This window comes from Zootoca vivipara, chromosome 1, assembly GCF_965207765.1.
Source record: "Zootoca vivipara chromosome 1, rZooViv2.hap1.1, whole genome shotgun sequence".
In the NCBI taxonomy this organism is placed as follows: domain Eukaryota; kingdom Metazoa; phylum Chordata; class Lepidosauria; order Squamata; family Lacertidae; genus Zootoca; species Zootoca vivipara.
Genome location: NC_142582.1, coordinates 17,073,909 through 17,094,283, shown reverse-complemented (window position 1 = coordinate 17,094,283; position 20,375 = coordinate 17,073,909). Strand labels below are relative to the sequence as shown.

The window sequence follows — 20,375 nt, the reverse complement described above, 5'->3', positions numbered from 1 at the left end:
CAGGTAGCCAAATTTGCACCGGCCGCCAAGAAGCTTCATTCCAGCTATGTGAATGCACTCCAATCTTAAGTTTTAATGCTGTAGATTTCTTTTTATGTTATCTGCTACACAGGTTACGTCGTAGGGTTTTAAAGTTTCCTTTTATTCTCTGCCATCCATTGTAAAGGCCTTTGGCTATATATGATAAAATCGACTGAGTATTCTTACCCCAACTGACCTCTCCCTTCCTAAAGAGAAAATTTAATCCCTCGAATCCCTAAAGATTCACACAAATGCTTTGCCGAAATGGTTGAAAATTCACAAGGAACTCAGCAGCAAAAAAAGATGTGACCGTCTTCAGATCTGCCTTGGTCTTTTAGGCTGCATAAGTCACCCTCATGGAAACTAGAGGGATTTAATTCCTAGTATACCTATTTGGGATTCCCACCCCCCCTCGTAAACATGCAAAGGATTGGCCTGCCATTGTATCAAATGCACAAAAGCCCTCGCAAGCCCAGGGTGGATCTCAGCCTGCCTGCAGATTTGCCTCACGCAGAAGATGTCTCAGCCGTGCAGGGAATCCCCATACCACACTGCACCTATTTTTAGCACGCACGAAAAGACCTTTCCATGGGAGCATCCCCCATGGTTCAGTTGCAGCCCTGAAGCACCTCTTTGGAAACGTGCAAAATTCTTGGCCAAGGAGGCATACCCGTGGCGTTTGAGAAAGCCAGAGCAATCCAATCCGTGCAAATCTCTTGGCAACCTCCAGCTTTCTGCAACTAGTTGCCGCAGGGCCAGAGCTTCAATGCTGCTGTCGTTCTACCTGACTTCTCCCCTGTTCCCCTCCCTGTCATCTCATTGTCCTCATTGTTCTAGAAACCTGGTGGTGATGACCCCAACATTCTGGAACTCAGAGGTGCTTAAAGCTAGACAAAGGCCAGCAAACACCAGCAGATTCCTTCAAGATGAGCTTAAAGGGGAGACCCAGCCAGATGCCCGGGGTATAAATAATAAATTATTATTATTATTATTATTGTTGTTGTTGTTGTTGTTGTTGTTGTTGTTGTTGTTGTTGTTATTATAGAGACCCAGTGCTCTTAATACTGTTGACAGGTGCTTTGATGGGCAAACCCTGCCTTTCCCCACTGGACTATCAGCTCTGCTGGGAAATTTGAACAGTTATTTTATGCCGCTCCAGGTGTCCCAGTGGCTAGCTACGCTGCTGCGTGGGGCCCTAAACTATAGCTTGTTTAGCTTATACGTAAACCCAGCACTGATAATATAGAAGAAAATGATCAGACAACAGCATTCAGGGGCGTACCCAGGATCAAAATTAGGGGGGCAAGGGGCGGGGCCAAGGCATGGGAGGGGAGGGGGTCACAGTGGGAATGTAGGTGGGGCTACGTGGCCTGCACCTCCCAGCTCTTCCGAGGAGGCGGCCCCAGGCTCCCGCTCCCGGCGCAAAGCTCCAGAGGCATGCGGGGAGCATAAGCCTGGGGCCGCCATGCTGCGCCCCTCAGCCTTTTGCTTCTGCGGGGGGCAATTGCCCCCTGCCCCCCTGCCTGCGCCCATGACAGCATTGCAAATCCAATCGTTAAAACCAGTTACACATCAGAAAGTTTTTGAAACCTGAATGCGACCAAAATCAGATGAAAAACGAAAATAAGGTAAAATAAAAATAATATGCCCTCTATAAGACTTGGATTTTTAATATCATGAAACCATGGTTTCAATCAAGGTTAAAGCAAGGCAGAAAAAGAATTGGTCTGCTGTGTGATGCTGCCCTCTAGTGTTGAAGCACTAACAAGCCACCTTTCGAGACACAGCGCTGCTATATATCCAGATTTTCCCCAGACATTTCCAGGATTTCAAAGGTAGAATTGACATTTGAGGAGAATTTCCGAAAGGCTGCACTTGTCCTGGATCTCAGGCAAGTCAATCGGAAATCTCAACAATTTGGAGGGTGGGGGGAGTGGACTTGCTGCCGTAATATTTTTTAAAATGGTAAAGGACCCCTGACAGTTAAGTCCAGTCACGAACGACTCTGGGGTTGTGGCACTCATCTTGCTTTACAGGCTGACGGAGCCAGCGTTTGTCCACTCTGCAGACAGTTTTTCCGGGTCATATGGCCAGCATGACTAAACCGCTTCTGGCACAACAGAACACCATTGATGGAAACCAGAGCGCATGGAAACGCTGTTTACCTTTCCACCGCAGCGCTGCCTATTTATCTACTTGCACTGGCGTGCAAGTAGGTTGGCAGGAGCTGGGACCAAGTAACGGGAGCTCACCCTGTCACAGGGATTCGAACTGCTGACCTCCTGATCGGCAAGCCCAAGAGGCTCAGTGGTTTAGACCACAGCGCCACCCGCGTCCCCGCCGTAATATTAACCAAGCGTAATTTCCAGTGGTGCTAATCTCAGTTCTGTTTGAAAAACCTGCATATTGGGAACTGCAATGTTTCTTCCTCTTCCTCTTTGGGATGAATTCTGCTCCTTTCCACCTTGTCCCCCACCTATGCCCTGGATACTGGGTTTGCCAGCTTCCAGTTCTAAAAAGAAAAGGAGCTGCATTTCCATATATGCTCCCCGACAGCTGAAAATGTTCATTTTGTCCTTTTTCCTCCACCCAAATTGCTGCCTTTCTTGCCTCCCTTTTTGTGCCAACCCCTACTCTACTAAAGCTATTTTTTTAAAAGTCCCCATCAATTCTGCTTAATGTTCCAGCTCTGTCTTTAAAGTTGTTTATTACAGGGTAGTGAATCGGATTCCCATATTTCAAAATGACAAACCCCACAGTTGTTGAGCTCCCCCCCCCAAAAAAAAACTACAGTACACAAATTTGCCACATATGGCAGCCCTAGTAATGGATCAAGAGACAAGATGAAGACCAGGGAGACCTGATTACAGGTAGGTAGCCGTGTTGGTCTGACATAGTCAAAACAAAATAAAAAAAATCCTTCCAGCAGCACCTTAGAGACCAACTAAGTTTGTCATTGGTATGAGCTTTTGTGTGCATGCACACTTCTTCAGATACGCTGAAACAGAAGTCACCAGGCCCTTATATATAGTGAGACCTGAGTCCAAGTCCCCACTCAGCTGTGGCACAAAGCGACCTTGAACATGGCCTCTGTCTCTCTAAGCCAGGGGTCAACAAACTTTTTCAGCAGGGGGCCAGTCCACTGTCCCTCAGACCTTGTGGGGGGCTGGACTATATTTTGAAGAAAAATTTGAATGAATTCCTATGCCCCACAAATAACCCAGAGGTGCATTTTAAATAAAAGGACACATTCTACTCATGTAAAAAGCACGCTGATTCCAGGACCGTCCGCGGGCCGGATTTAGAAGGCGATTGGGCCGCATCCAGCCCCCGGGCCTTAGTTTGGGGACCCTGCTCTAAGCTTTGCCTAACCACACACTTTTGTTATGAGGCTAGAGGTGGAGGAAAGCTCCTTTAAGGAAGGGTAGGATAAAAATATATTACAAAATCAATATATAATAAACCAGTTTGCTGCCAGGCTTGTAGCGCCATCCTCTTTTTAAAGCCACATTCGCGCCATACTGTGATATCACTTTAAACAGTCGTTATTATAATTGTTATAATATACAGTGGTACCCTGGTTGTCGAATTTAATCCGTTCCAGGAGTCCATTTGAAAACCGAAGCGCGGGTTCCGATTGGCTGCAGAGCTTCCTGCACACAATCGGAAGCCACGTTCGGCTTCCAAAAAACATTCGCAAGCCGGAACACTTACTTCTGGGTTTGTGGCGTTCGGGAGCTGATTTGTTTGGGAGCCAAGCTGTTCGACAACCAAGGTACCACTGTATTTATAACATGCCTTGTTCTCAATGCAGCTTGCAGATGAAAATAAGAACCACTTAAAACATAGGGGGGAAAATTAAAAATCAATAATATCAATAGAAACATTGAAATACCGTAATTAGAACTATATACATATCTAAAAATCTATTAAAACCATCTCCAAAATCACAAGACAAGCAGACTTGGGTCCTCTCAAAGAATTCTGGGAAGTGTAGTTTGTTAAGGGTGCTGAAAGTTGCTGGGAGACCTCTATTCTCCTTGTGGAACTACCATTCCCAGAGTGGTTTAACAATCAATTGCTCTTCACAGGGAACCCTGGGCATTGTAGTTCTGTGGCGGGACTAAGGATCTCCTAACAACTTTCAGCCCCCAACTTTCATCTGGGCATGAAAATAGGCAGAGCAGAATTTGACAGCAACGAGACCAAGAATGATGGGGAATAATTGGACAATGACACGGACCAAGACAGGTTGCAGCCCCAAAATGCCCTCAAGGAGATTTGCTGCAGTCTTTTCTTTTCAAATCCCACGAGCTAATCGCTAGGAAGCAAGCACATCTTGCCTGCCTGCGCTCCTTTTATTTACTTGGTCCCCAAAAGGCATCCTAAACAAAAGGAACCCCCACATGTTTTCATATACTTCAAGCAAAAAGATAGGCAGAAGAATGTTCTTAAGGCACAACCACAAAGGGGTGGGGGGCGGGGCGGGGGCGGGAACGGGACTTTTTCTTTTCTTTTTTTACAGCCCACCATGCTTTTGTATTGCATGTTATAGAAATAGAGCATTTCCGTCACCCAACAGCTTTAAAAGGATGTGTCATTGTCGCTCATTGTCGCTCGACCAAGACAGTCGATTCTTAGCAAAAAAAAAAAAGTTTTCAAAGTAAACCCCATTTTACAGCTGGAGTGCAATTATTCACCAGGCCAAGGACTGTTCTGTCATCATCTATTTTCAGCAAATTGGCTGATGGAACTGAAAGGAAATAAATGATGTTCACAGCCTTTCTTTAAAAAAAAGAAAGAGGGAGAGAAAGCAGTGATTGACATATAATTAACGGTGGAACCCCAGTTGCACTATACCATTTAACGAAAATGTGTTGTTTTCCATATATCACCGCCTACATTTGCAGCAGCTCATCTGCCCTTCATATCCAGCAGGCTGTTTCACAGCTTCTATATCTTTCATGCAGCTTATTGAATGAGGGGTTAATGGCTGCTATTACCCCATGTTTTCCCTGAGGAGCTTACCTGAGCATTAAGATCAGCACCTGAAACTGCTCTCTGGCCTTAGGACTTAGGAGTCAGCTATACAGCTGCAAACAAAACATTTTCAATGTGTTGCAAAGCTCAATACACAAATGTGACACTAGATGGCGATAGTGAGCTATGCCAAATTCAATGTGTTTTTCAAAACTTTTTTAAATGCATTTTTATATATGTGTGTGTAGATTTCAACTTAGAACCATAGAATTGTAGAGTTCGAGGAATCCTCAAGGGTTATCTAGTCCAACCCCCGGCAACTCACATGGAACATAGAAAGTTGCCTTGTGCCAAATCTATCTATTGTTTACATTGCCTGGCAGCTGCTCTTTGGGGTTTGAAACAAGGTTCTCTCCCAGCCTTACCTGGTGATGCCAGGGATTGAACCTGGGCAGCCTGAAGTCATGGTGGCTTTGAACAAATGAGTTTACAGGCCATAGGGTTACTGTCCATCTCCTGCTCTGGAGAGGCAATATTCACATCTCTGCTATTATAAAACTAGCAAACATTGCACACTGTGGGTGATTAGGCGTAACAGCTGAGCTTAGCAGAGCGACTGGCATTACCATCATGGAAACCAAGGAGCAGAAGGTCAGGTCTCCACAGGAAGACTGTCAAACAGGTGCAACATCTGTGGAAAATGAGCCGATGAGATTTCTGTGGGATACTGACCAGGGGTAATCTGCTGAGAGGTTGAGTCGATTCCTATTCAGGATGCAGGCTGGCGTTTCCATGTTGCTTCCCCCACCCCCACCCCAGTTGCTGAAGGTAAATTATAAGGACATGTTAGTCTAATACAAGGGTAGCCAACATGGTCCGTGGCTTCCAGATGTTGGAATCCAACAGTTTCTGCCTAACTTTTGTGGAATCAAACAAATCTGAACCTTAACATACACAGCAGTCAGCACTTCCTTAAGAGTTGTCTAGGGTCAAAAGACATTAGAAGAGGGGTGAGAAACCCGTGGTTCTCCAGATGTTCTGCAATCTTCTGCTCATGCAACGCTGCTGATGCAGCTACACAAACGCTTTAACATTTGGCCAAACCTTGCATAGATCCACATAATCCACATTTTCATGTCCCAATTAAGGTGTCCAGATTGGTTTTTTAAAAAATAATTCACAGTGCTATCTTATAAATGTCTTCTCAGGAGTCATGTTGTTTGGTTGAAAGCCAATTTGAGTTGCCCCAGGAGCAAGATGGAGTGACATCATCATCATCAACTATTGAGTTCAGTGGGACTTGCCCCACTGGGGGGGAGAAATTCAGTTCAGTTTTCATTTAAAGGCAAACATACCTTGTCCACACTTTCTGAAACATGTGAACCAAAATACACTCATCTTTCAAAGTTCACTGTTCTCTGAATTTTGCAACACAGTTCTCCAGCCAAGTGATGTATACAAAGTGCACACATTAGAGCAAACTATGCCCCAAAACACATATGTCGATGAAAATAAAACCCCCAAAATGCATTGCATTAGGGGAAACTGCAATTAGAAATTGTATTATATTAGGAGAAATTCACACAAAAATGCTGGGGGGATTTTCAAGGTGACATTTAATCTCAAAAGGATGTGGATGTTGTTGGTCTTTTGTTTTTTGTTTGTTTTGTGTAAGTTTTTGGCTGTTTTAAATTTGGAGGTTTAAGTACATATATGTTGGTATTCATTCTGCCCAGACACTGAGGTCCAGCACCGAGGGCCTTCTGGCAGTTCCCTCGTTGCAAGAAGCCAAGTTGCAGGGAACTAGGCAGAGGGCCTTATCGGTGGTGGCGCCTGCCCTGTGGAACACCCTCCCAACAGATGTCAAAGAGGAAAACAACTACCAGACTTTTACAAGACATCTGAAGGGAGGCTTTTAATGTTTAATAGATTATTGTGTTTTATTTTTCTGTTGGAAGCCGCCCAGAGTGGCTGGGGAAACCCAGCCAGATGGGCGGGGTATAAATAATAAATTATTATTATTAGTAGTAGTATTAGTATGGGAATTGTTTTGTGATGGGCCAATGGCCGTAATAAATATCAATCAATGTGGGGAAATGAAGACTGCAAATATGAGAAACTGAGAAACTGAAATGAGCAGAATCACCCATCCCTGCTCCCAGGAAAGCATGGATAGGATTGAAAGCCATCATTTCACAAAGGATTCAGTCAAATTCCCCCAGCCACACCCAGGACAAGTATTTGCTTCTCTGTATGTAAGCATCCTCTTTGAAATGTCCATCTTAATTCTTCCAGAGTTCACATCTGATCGGGTTTAAGGCAAAGCGCTCATGTGATGTGCCAACAGCTGCAATTTAACCAGGCACTTTGAGCCTACTTTGAGAAGGGGAGTGAATGAGCAGGGAGAGCAGGATTTGGTATTCCAGCTGAAACCTGAACCCAGAGACCAGCTGAAGTTTACAGAACACTAGCCGGTCCTACATGCTAAGAATTCTTGACTCATCAAGAAATGGAGTCCGTCCCCCTATGAGTGTTTCCAGTGCAATGCGTATTTCTCCTCACTATTATGGTGATCATACAAATGACAAAAGAAGCAAGCTGCTAAAACAAAATGTGTTTTAAAGGGCCTTTTTTAAGCTACTGTGTCACACACACACACACACACACACACACACACACGTTTGTCTATGCAAGGAGATTTTCTGTGGGAACTGTTCTTTGGACATGCACAGTGTGACAGGAAGTACTGATAAACAATGGTTATGTGTGACTTGTTGTAACTTGTTCTGAGTCTCTTGCTTGTATCTTATGGTGAGAGAAGCGGAGAGAGCGTCTTGGACTCTTGTTGGACTCTAAACATGCCTTGACCACGGCAGTGGTGAACATCTGTATGTATTTGCTACCAATGTGCTTTTATGCCTGTCAAGTAAACCTCTACACAAGACTGAATCTTTATGGCGCCCATGGATGTTTATTGCCTACTGTGTGTACCCTCAATCCCATAGACGCTTCCAAGGAAGGAGGAGATGCGTTGAGATGTAACTCAGCTGAGTACAGATACTGGCACACACATGCAGCAAGTGTCTAAATCATCCGTCAGAAGTTGATGGATTGATCCAACAGTTTCGTTGTCTGGAGAGGTCACTTCCTGGTTTGCATGATGGAGAAGCCATTTTCAACAGAGCCCAGTGACGGAAGCATGCAGCTGTATTGAGGCAGCGCTGGGCGATGTAATTTTGTGCCCAAACAATTTTGCGCCCGGGCCAAACGTCCCCGTGGCCCTCCCATTCTACGCCACTGCCTGGTATTATCCGACTTTTGTTACCATGTCTCTGATCTCTGGCACGTTCCACCTTTCTACCACGTCGGAGTGAGGGCTTTGCCTCTGCAGCTTGCAAACCAGTGGGGGCAAGTAGCTGATGGGGCAGTGAAAACCCTGCTCTTGCTGAGACCACTCTTTACTGAAACACTGAATCCTTAGTAGCCTCCAGATCTTACAAGAGGGGGGGGGACTGGACACCACCTTCCAGCAGCAATTTCCTCACTATTGTCAGGGACCGGGCAGAGGAGGAACGGTGGAGACTGCCTCCCCAGCCTGACCCTTCCAGGAAGAAGGAGACAGTTCAGAATTACAACAGGGTTTTGAGGGAGGTCACAGCTCAGAGGAAGATGAAAAGGTTGGGAAGTAATGGGAGAGGAGGAGGAGGAGGAAGGCAAGAGCTGACGGACACACCATCTTTAGAAAGCATTCCAGACCCCCTCCCTCCCAGAAACCTTGAAAGTAGGAGAGCAAAGAGCTCAAAGGCAGAGGATACTTTTCAGCTCCTGTAGCGATGATGCATGAGGAAGTGGGAGAGATGGAGGAGGTGGAGATTCACTTGGGGCAACGCTATTATTCCAAAAGGCTGCATTTCCAAGCTTCTCTCTGTGACTATTGAATAAAAAGCAGATGGAAATGACTTTCCCTTGTCTTATCCGTTCCTGGCAACCTCCCATGGGGGTCGGATCCTGACAACTATTCACTTCCTCAGACTTTTCAGATTTTAGACATGGACCTATCTTCTTGTGCCCTGCAAAGTGCCAGGCACCCTGTTGGTCCTGGATAACAACAACACCATCCCTGAACAGAGACCAAGTTCTAGTATCATCTGGAAATATAAACAGTTTGCCTGAAAGCCATCGAGCCGCTGAGTTGCAAAAATGTTAATGCCGTGCTTGGATCCTATCCATATTATTACAGTGGTACCTCTAGTTATGAACTTAATTCGTTCCGGAGGTCCGTTCTTAACCTGAAACTGTTCTTAACTAGAGGCGTGCTTTCGCTAATGGGGCCTCTTGCTGCCGCTGCGCTGCTGGCACACAATTTCCGTTCTCATCCTAGGGCAAAGTTCTCAACTCGAGGTAACTCTTCCAGGTCAGCAGAGTTTGTAAGCTGAAGCATTTGTAACCTGAGGTGTTTGTAACTCGAGGTACCACTGTATTGGATTCACTGAGATTTACTGGGAAGGAAAAATGCTTAGAATCAGATTGCCTCCAACCAACCAGCAAGGTGGGTCTGCAGCTGTGTCTGTGTCTGTGGGCCAGATGATTTTTATGATATTATAATTACGCCATATGCTCAAAACATACAAAAGGGCAGTAGCTCAGTTTGGGAGCATATGCTTTTCATGCAGAAAGTCCCATGTTCAATTCTCCTGATAGGGCTGGGAGAAACTGCTACCAGTCAATGTATACAACATCGAATTAGATGCACCAGGCTCTGACTCGTAGGAGGCAGATTCCTATATTTTCATATACATGTTTTTCTTGTGCAGAACTGATTACTATCTTTAAAATGAGCACATATCTGCCTTGAATTCTGATGAGCACAAATGCCCGCTAGAGGGCAGCATCATCCTATCAAAGAACACAGAAACAAACTTATTTGGAACATACAGACTACTTTTCATTTATGTAGTCTGTATGGAAGGAAAACCTACTGTAGACTGAACTTCTCTGTCTACTCAATCCTATTCAACACCTTAATACAAACAAATTTTCTTCCATTTTATGGCCTCTGATTTATTGGATAGTAAGGGAGCAATTGTTAATTATTCAACATTGGCTGAGATCTATAGGGCCACATGCACCCATAGTTTTTTTTGCAGTTGCCTCATCAGGGGCTCATCTTCACCATCCCTGACCCATTTTGTTCTTTCATACAGCCACATGTTCAACAACTAGGTAAACAAAACCACAGCATCAAATCCAAAAAAACCCTGAATGCAGATCTAGGCCTACCCTCATTTTGCAAATGCCTGTGTAGAGATATGACTTGAACTGTTGGTGGAAGGTCATAGAATCGTAGAATTGTAGAGTTGGGAAGAGACTGTGAGGTTCATCTATTCCAACCCCCTGCAATGCAGACCATCTCAGCACATGGTTCCCATCCAATCTGAAACCACACCAGACCCTGCTTAGCTTTGCAAATGTGCTCACAGGTTTATTGCTGCACCACATCAGCCGAAGAAATAGCCATACTTCTATGGCAAGACAGTTATTTGGGGACCACGTCTAAACCACTGAACCCCTTGGGCTTGCCGATCAGAAGGTCAGCGGTTCGAATCCCCGCGACGGAGTGAGCTCCTGTTGCTCTGTCCCAGCTCTTGCCAAACTAGCAGTTCGAAAGCATGCCAGTGCAAGCAGATAAATAAGTACCACTGTGGTGGGAAGGTAAACGGCATTTCCATGTGTTCTGGTTTCTGTAATGGTGTTCCGTTGCGCCAGAAGTGGTTTATCATGCTGGCCACATGACCTGGAAAGCTGTCTGTGGACAAACGCCGGCTTCTTTGGCCTGATAGCAAGATGAGTGCTGCAACCCCATAGTCGCCTTTGACTGGACTTAACCGTCCAGGGGTCCTTTACCCTTTACCTTATTGGGGGACCATTATAGAGAAATGGCTCTCTGCCAGGTCATTGCATATAGGCCAAAACTTTTGGCAGGATCGTGCGAAGAACCTCCCCTACAGGTCATAATGCCTCAGCTGGCTGTCAGAACCAACACCTTGAATTGGGCCTCGTGGCAAACAGGCAGTCAGGATAGCTTCCAAAGTGTCAGTGAGACTCAATCCCAACTTGCTGCTCTGCTCAAAGTTCTGGTTCCATGTTTTACACTAGAAGCAATTTCCAAAGCATCTCCATGGGGCATTATACCAAAAGCAGAACTTTGTTATGATGATTTTTTTTAATAACTCAGTTTCATAATAAACAGAAATGGAACCAAGTATTTACAAGCAAAAAAAGAACGAAAAGAAAGGGGGGCATATCGAGTTTTATGAGGTGGAGAGCGTCTCGTGATTGTTTCTTCCAGCACACCTCCTTGTTTCCAAGTTTTTGCTGGTTTTGCAGTCGGCTGTTGAAAGGATTCACGAATTGTGAGAAAGCTGAGATTCTTGAGTGTCTAATAAAGCTATCACGTTACCTTGACACCAGTTCCCTTTGCTAAATATCATTCAAATGCTCCAGAATCAAACAGTTATCAAAAGTATATAGAAAAGTGAAACTGGACAATAGCAATGCCATTATTTTATAAAAAACACTTGAGGTATAATGTTATACTCCATGACCAACACCAATCCCCCTGTCTGTTGTCTTTTCTAAAATAGTGACAGGAAATCAGCCCCAGGTCACACGGCCAATGGCCAATGGCCAGGGATGATGTGAATTCTAGTCTTTGGATCTGTTGACCACAAATTGTCACCACTATAGTGGAAAGAATAAGAAGCAAGGCTACAGTCCAATATATACTTACAGTGGTACCTCGGTCTACAAATGGCCCTGTTAACGAACTATTTGGTGAACAAACTACGCAAAACCGGAAGTAGGTGTTTCGGTTAGCGAACTTTGTCTCGGAAGCCAAATGGTGGAAGGGCACTGGCGGCAGGAGACCTCATTAGGGAAAGCGCACCTCGATTTAACGCTTTGATTTAAGAAGGGACTTCCAGAACAAATTAAATTCATAAACCGAGGTACCTCTGTACTTCCAAGCAAGCTCCCCTGAACTCAGTAGGACTTACTTCTGAGCAGTCAGGCATAGGTTTATTTTGTACACCTGTAATTTTAAAGCCACTTCTTTATCAAAGCCCATATAATAGAACTTGTAGCCTTCGCAGCGATTATTGTGGTAGATTAGTCATGGCTGCAGATTAACATGGGTTATCAAAAGACGAAAATTGGGAATACCGAGGATACAAAAATTCAGGATCAGAGCCTTATAACCATGGGAACCGGACAACACTTAAATCTTGGCTTGGGGGGGGGGGGGAGTCCCACTGATTTCTACGCAACCAGCATAGGACAGGCTCACAGCGTTACTTTTAACAGCGAAAACTTCAGTTTGTGCCGTCTACAAAATGTACAGGAGAAAGAAGAAACACAAAAGCAACAGCATAAAATCTCGATAAATAACATGTGTGAATAAGGCAGGGAATGCAAATGATAGGCAAAGATGGTAGAAGGGAAGCTATATCCTCTCAATGACAATTTCCCCATCTATCAGCTTCACTTGTTTCTTTCTCTTCCGGCGAATTTTCATTCTGCCTTGGAAACCTGGAGGGAACAAGAAACATAGATGTGAAAAATGATCAGGGGTCAGCAAACTTTTTCAGCATGGGGCCGGTCCACTGTCCATCAGACCTTGTGGGGGGGCGGATTATATTTTTTTGGGGGGGGGAATGAACAAATTCCTATGCCCCACAAATAACCCAGAGATGCATTTTCAATAAAAGCACACATTCTACTCATGTAAAAACACGCTGATTCCCAGACCGTCCGTGGGCTGGATTTAGAAGGCGATTGGGCTGGATCCGGCCCCCGGGCCTTAGTTTGCCTACCCATGGATGTGATGTACTAAACCTGGCTCTGTATTCCCACTCTCTTCCGTCTAATCCTAGGTTGCAATCCCCCCTCGGAACAAGTACCTGTCCTCATGTTGGCTGGTACCCAACTAGCTCATTCCGTCAGTGCAAGCTCATTCCGTCAGTGCAAGGATTTCGATTGGAACTTCCTCCGCTCTCCTTGCACCCTTCCCAGATCTGCTCCAGGTTTAGGGGAGCTCTGTTGCAGAAGCAGAAATCCTTGCACTGATGCCATTTAGCACTACATGGGATACAACCCTTTCCATTCAATGCTCCGTGTCAATGAAGGTGCTATATCAACTAACAACGCCTCAGGCTCCAATAATAACCATGTCCAATAAGCATATCTGGCGCCCTGGTACAAAGATCCCTCTGGCACCCCTCCCCCCCGTTTCCCAACGCAGCGCCCCCCCCCATGCGCTCTGCGCCACCCAGCCTTGCCGTAGGGCCGGCCCTGACCATGTCTGTGTGGAAGGAAGTTCCACTGAATTCCATAGGACTTACTCCCAGGTAAGAAAGGTTAGGACTGGAGCATAACCAGTCCTAAAAGTAAGCTGCAGTGACTCAATGTGAGCTTCCTTCTCTCCAAGGCGAATAGCAGTCATGAGCAGGGCTGCCATACATCTAGGAATCGGATGCCATTTTGGCATCCTGGGGGATTTTGGCAAAATGTCCAGGAAAACCCAGATGTATGGAAAGGGATGGCAACAAATTTAAGAAATCAATTTTAAAAATCCACACAAAAAGAAAAAGCAGAGAGAGAGAGAGAGAGAGAGAGAGAGAGAGAGAGAGAGAGAGAGAGAGAGAGAGAGAGAGAGAAGCTCAATAACTTTGACCTTAAAAAAACGAAAAAAAAAAAACTCCACAACTTTGACTGGATTTTCAGTTTGGGGAATATGGCAACCCTAGGCATGAGGCTGCTAATCTGTATTGAGCCCGTAGCAAAGGGCAAAGGACCACTCACTCCCCAGGCCAGAGTCTGGCTCAGGGTCTAAAGCCATTCACGCCAATTCCTAAAGGTGCCCAAGGTCTAAATTTGCACACAAGTAGGATTTCAGTAAGAACAGCAGTGGAAAGTCTGGTGGAGTTTTTTTGTGTGAATAAAAATAATAAATTATAGAATAATTATAATATGCAGCAAGAATTGAAATTTGGGGGAAACCATGGAGGAGGAGAAGAAGCGTTTGGATTTGATATCCCACTTTATCACTATGGCTAACATTCTCCTTTTCCCTTCCTCCCCCACCACAAACACTCTGTGAGGTGAGTGAGGCTGAGAGACTTCAGAGAAGTGTGACTAGCCCAAGGTCACCCAGCAGCTGCATGCGGAGGAGCGGAGACACGAACCAGGTTCACCAGATTATGAGTCCACCGCTCTTAACCACTACACCACAGAGGACGTCCTAGGTTGATTAATTGCTTGTTAAATTTGAAATGTTGTTGAATTATTTTTTATTTTTCAATTTTCTATATATGTACCGTGTTTCTCCCAAAATAAGACACCGTCTTATATTTATTTTTCCTCAAAAAAACACACTATGGCTTATTTTCACGGGATGTCTTATTTCCCCCCCTCCTTCTGCCGTGGCCAGCATTGCTGCTGTGCCTATCACTATGCCTTATTTTCGGGGGATGGCTTATATTCCTTGAATGCTTAAAAATCCTGCTACGGCTTATTTTATGGCTACGTCTTATTTTCGGAGAAACAGGGCATATATATTTTAAAAGGTTAAATTTGCTTGACTTGTGCATCGGATAGTAACTTTTTTCCCCCGTGGAGGAAAAAATATTAACCCTAATACCTCAGCCCGTTGTGTCTATACCTTTCTTACACATCTGCAGGCACGACTTTCTAGAGGTAAAGTTGTTCTCGTTCCCGCCGCAGCCACTGTAACTGAACGGGCGACATTTGCCGGTAGTGAGATTGTAGAAGAACCTTTTCTCGTTGGCTTTGCAAAGGCCTCTGTCCCTGCGCATCACACAGAGGGAAGGGAGCAGGGCAGATTCTAGGCACAGGAAGAAGAAGCAGCTCATTAAGGATCCACCAAATCGTTAATGCTCCCATTGCGTTTGGGCACCTCTTAAAAAGATGCACTCCTCTGCTTGCTGCATTTAAGTACTCAGCAGGTTATTGGGAAAGAAGACACGTATTTGAAAAAAGTCTTCCTTTAAAGTGCAGATTAACGTGGACAGAATGAGAGGGGGGGGGAAACCAGTGACATCATCTGGAAACAGACAGGACGGTCCACATTCAGAAGATATTGTATGGTGGGACAACAGATTTTAACATTGTGCAATTCAAAACATTGTTTCAAATTTGTGTTTTCTTTTTCTTTTTTCCTTTCCCCACCTCTTTTTTCCTTTTATTACTAATTTGCCAATTAGAAGTTGAATTCAGTTGCCGAAACTGTGTTTGTTATGTTATGTTATGTTATGTTATGTTATGTTATGTTATGTTATGTTATGTTATGTTATGTTATGTTACGTTACGTTACGTTACGTTACGTTACGTTACGTTACGTTACGTTACGTTACGTTACGTTACGTTACGTTACGTTACGTTACGTTACACTAAGTTAGGGATTATTTTTCAATCTAATTTTTCAATCTAATTGGAAGAGGCGAATTCTTTTGTTGGTATTATTGTTTGCTCTGTTTGTTTGTTTGTTTGGTTGGTTTTCTTTGACTTGTTTTGCTTTGCTTGCTTTCTACATTTTATTTTTCTACATGTTGTTTTTTAAAAAATCTCAATAAAGATTAGTTTAATTTTTAATTTTTTTAAAAAAAGAAACAGACAGGATGGTCCACATTCAGAAGATATTGTATGGTCAAATGGCTGATTACTATTCAGTCTTTTCATTTATTTATTTGTGTGAAAAGATTTGTGTTCCATCAACATTAAGAAAATATATATATATCCTTTAAAAAAGAATGGGAAAAGTTTATAACTTATATTCAAGATCATTGTAAGCAGGTTAAAATATTGGCAGGGTTTTAAACACACTTGTAATATAACAGTGTGCATGGATAACTTAGAAAGATTAAAAAATTTGGAGAAGTATTGATATGCAGTTGAAAATAGGCTCAATAGATGGGGGTGGGGAGTCAGGAGATTCAAAGTGATCTGGATATTTGAATTCTGGAATTGGTTTTGTTGTATGTTTATATTCTAGAAAATCAAATAAAAAAATATTTCAAAGAAGAAGATGAATATATAATGACCACGAACAGCATGAAATCAACAAGGGCATTGCATTCATAAAAGAAGTACAAAAGACATAACAGATCAGGAGATCGGATTGATACATCAACATTGCTAGATCGCCTCTGGGTAAACAGGTGAGTGTTAAGCAGCTGCTTAAATGCCAATACTGTGGGGGGTCTGCAGGTTTGGATTATATGGTGTGAGAAACCATATTTATATCATATGATTAAAAGCCTAGCACCTTTAACATTTGCTATTTATAAAAATTAAAATGCAGAGAAAAAAAAGCATGCATACCTATACGGAGGGAAATATTTTAATAATAATAATACAGTCGTACCTCTACTTACGAATTTAATGCGTTCCAAACGCACATTCGTAAGTCGAAAAAATTTGTAAGTCGAAGCAACCCTATCTAAAAATTCGTAAGTAGAAAAAATCCTATCTAAACTGCATCCAAGATGGCGGACGGAGCTCCATTCGTAAGTAGAAACATTCGTAAGTACTGTACTGAGGTGGGGCAGGGCACTGGCTAGCAAAGCACAGTCCTAGCAGAAGGGGGCACAAGTTCACAGAGATCTGCACTTGCCACCGCCAATCTGGTGCTTCCTGCAAACTTCGTGCCACTCTGCCCTGCTCCATCCTGGCACCCCAGCAGCCAGGAGGGTGGCGTGGTGCCCTGACTCATGGGCTGCAATTGATCCTGGTTCCCTCCTATTCTGGTATGTCTCTGCTTGCAGTAAAGGTAAAGGACTCCTGGAAGGTAAAGTCCAGTCAAAGGCGACTATGGGGTTGTGGCACTCGTCTCGCTTTCAGGCCGAGGGAGCCAGCGTTTGTCCGCAGACCGCTTTCCAGGTCATGTGGCCAGCAGGACTAAACCGCTTCTGGCGCAACGCAACACTGTGCCAATTGCCAGAGCGCATGGAAATGCTGTTTAAACTTCCCGCCACAGCGTTACCTATTTATCTACTCGCATTGGTGTGCTTTCGAGCTGCTAGGTTGGCAGGAGCTGGGACAGAGCAATGAGAGCTCACTCCATCGCGGGGATTTGAACAGCTGAACTTCTGCTTGACGGGCCCAAGAGCTTAGGGGTTTAGACCACAGCGCCACCCACGTCTCTGCCTGCAGTACGCTGCCTGTGATGGAGATGATGGATAGTTGGTGAAAGACCTTCATGAGAGGCAGGGAAGGGGAGATCTGCCAGGCTGGGTGGAGAAAGGGGAGCTTCCAGGTGAGAGCTGAGAGGGTGCATCTATATTGTGAGAGAGGACTTTGCATTCTTCTAGCTCTTTTTTTTAATAGAATGGTTTATTTCTTTTTATTGGATCGTGAAAAAGTCTTAATAAAGCTTTACGCCGGTAAAGTCAGTACTCAGACCAGAGTGGAACGATTCCTTCCCGAGATCTGGGCACTCTGATTATGTACAATCCCTTACCAGGGTTTTGCAAAAAATAAATAAACCCAGGCCGATTTCCACCTGTTTTTCACTGTGGATATGAATGAGCATGTTTTACAGACATGGTTGCAAGTGTTTCCCTGCATCTGGTACCAGTTGGCTATGCCTTTTTTTTTACTCATGGCTATCTCTTGAATGTGTGCTTCAAAAGATAGGATGAAGTGAAACATGTCTATTGCAAAGCAGACAATTAAGGCTGAGGCACTGAAACACACACCAGAGGTAGAAATTGCTCCTTTTCTATTTAAAAAACGAAATAAAAGAATAAAGTACTGATTTGTCACAATGTAGGTTTCCCAAACGTCCGGAATACCGCAGTCGGCAGCAGCTCAACAACTTTTCTGTACGGATTTTCACTGTTTGAAATATGGCAACCCTATCATAATGCCACTCAATTATTTCCAACACAAATGGCTTTCTTCCATTATCGGGATGTTTGACTGCAGCTCGAGTGGTTTCCAGAGTTTATGGCAAATGGAGCCACGGTGCAAAAACAAACAAACAAACTAATGCAACGGTTTCCAATCATGTGCACACTCGAAACGTTTCAAGGACATCTTATTGTGTGGATTGCATGTTCATTCCTTGTTTTCTAACCACCATCCACACATTATACGCCGGTCCCCAAACAGAAGTACATGTGAGCGCAAGTGCAGATTGCCAGCAGGAAAACATGGCGAAAGGGACCCGTCTTTTGCCAGCTGTTGCTTCCTGCCTTCCGCACCACTGTGGATCACAAAAACGACAAGCCTCAATCTCCAGTACAGCGAAGACTCGCGGAGGAGTGCTTGCAGCAGCTCCTTAAAATATGGCTTTTAGAGGAGAAACTAGGAAAGGTCTAAGATAAGAAGGAATCGAGCGAAAGTATTTACTGAGGGAGCAATCCAAACCCAAGGTCAGGGGTGGTCTGAGATGTTTCAGTGCTCAAATCAAAATGCTCCCTGCTGCCATGGCACGGGAGCCGAGTTGCGCTCAACATTGCAGAGCTGTGTGCGTGCGCATGGTGACTGTAGCATTGGGAGAGGCCAACCAGACCTCCTCCTGATGCGACATTCACACACCATGCTTACCTTCCAAGTCCCAGACTGCAGAATCCGGGACCGGCAGCCGTGTGACACCGGAGGTTGTGTCCACGTAACTTCCTGTGTCGTTTTGCCCTTCTATGGGTACCAAAAAATGACTGCCGCCGACACCAGAAGTCGCGTCTATGCACTTCCGGACATGTGTAGATGCGACTTTTGAAGCCGGCGACGGCCATTTTTGGTGCCCATAGAAGGGCAAATCAGAAAGAAAAAAAATGGCTGCCGGCAGGAGAAAATAACGGAGAAAAACAGGAGCCGAAGTGATACGGGGGACCACCGGGAAAAGGTAAGTAAAAACGGGGGTTTCCCGGGGAAAACGGGGGACTTGGCAGCTATGACACCATGCCATGCCGGTTGGCCTGGGGCAACATCCCACCAGGCCTCCTCTGCCCCCTCAAGATTGGGGGGGGGCTGAACCCCATTTGAGGGGACCTCGGAGGGCTGTAGAGGCCTCAGCCCCATAGACTGCGCCACTGTAACGGAGTTGGGGGGCTGTAATGAGGCTCCGCAAAGGCTTCCCCCTAAGCTTCCCCACCAGTCTCCCCTTCCCACCCCATGGGGGGAGTTTTGTTTTCTTTCATTTTGTCCCTTTCATATGGTAAATATGTTGAATATTAAATTGTAAAATCTGATAAAAATATTTTTTTAAAAAATAGCCACTGATAGTCTTGTCCTCCATTGTCTAATTCTCTAATAATTCTCTAAGTTAGCGGCCATTGCACCTTGTGGTAGCAAATTCCAGCTTTTAACTGCGGGCTGACATCTGACTCCGAGTGCCTTGCAATTGTGACTAGTGAGGAGCTGCCTGTAGAATCACAGAAACATAGAACGGTAGAGTTGGAAGGGACCCCAGGGGTAATCTAGTCCAACCCCCTGCAGTGAAGGATTTTTTTTGCCCAAGATGGGACTCGAACCCACGACCCTGAGATTAAGAGTCTCATGCCCTACCGACTGAGCTGCCCTACAGCTTATATGTATAAACCTCTCAAGTTTCTTCTTGTCCCCTTGTACAATGTATTACGAATATGCACGTATAATGAATCGAAGGAATGGATTAAAATTACTTTTTTTAAAAAACAACAACAACCCAGAAGCTTTTCTTTTAGGGGTAATTGTTTTAGAGTTGCTTAAAGACCAAAAAATAAAGAATAAAAAATGTTTATGTATGCTGCAACAGCGACCAGGATGCTTAACGCACGGAGATGGAAAGAAGATTGTGTATCAACCAAAGAGGAGTGGGAGATTAAATTAATGAATTATGCTGAAATGGCAAGGTTTATGGGAGCTATAAGGAACCAAGAGGAGAAAGACTTTATCAGAGACTGGGGAAAATGTGTGGGTTACTTGAAAGATTATTGTACACATATAAGTTGATTAGCAGGGTTAACTTAAACCAAACAGTTAAAACGAAATTCATGGAGAGATCAAGGATTAACTACTAACTGGAATAATGAAGAAAATGCAGAGTCGGAAACTAAAATAATATAAGAAACCTCAAAAGGGGCAGGAGGAAGTCAAACTATTCATGTTTATTAGTTACAAGTAGGTAGCTGTGTTGGTCTGACGTAGTCAAAACAATCCCCCCCCCTTCCAGTAGCACCTTAGAGACCAACTAAGTTTGTCATAGGTATGAGCTTTCGTGTGCATGCTTTGGTGTGCACTTCTTTGTATCTGAAGAAGTGTGCATGCACACGAAAGCTCATACCCATGACAAACTTAGATGGTCTCTAAGGTGC

General features: G+C 44.4%; 1 protein-coding gene across 3 annotated transcripts in view; it reads right to left on the bottom strand.

Annotated features, from left to right (window-relative positions):
- Positions 1-11,205: 11,205 nt before the first annotated feature.
- The window catches only part of TFPI (tissue factor pathway inhibitor), a 44,946-nt gene continuing 35,776 nt past the window's right edge, over positions 11,206-20,375 (bottom strand). For all 3 annotated transcript variants that reach the window (XM_088655714.1, XM_035113228.3, XM_088655757.1), the window contains exons 7-8: positions 14,720-14,902; positions 11,206-12,588 (exon numbers count right to left, since the gene is read on the bottom strand). In XM_088655714.1, the coding sequence (XP_088511840.1) occupies positions 12,503-12,588; positions 14,720-14,902 (269 nt within the window). In that variant the 3' untranslated portion in view covers positions 11,206-12,502. The remainder of the gene's footprint in view (positions 12,589-14,719; positions 14,903-20,375) is intronic.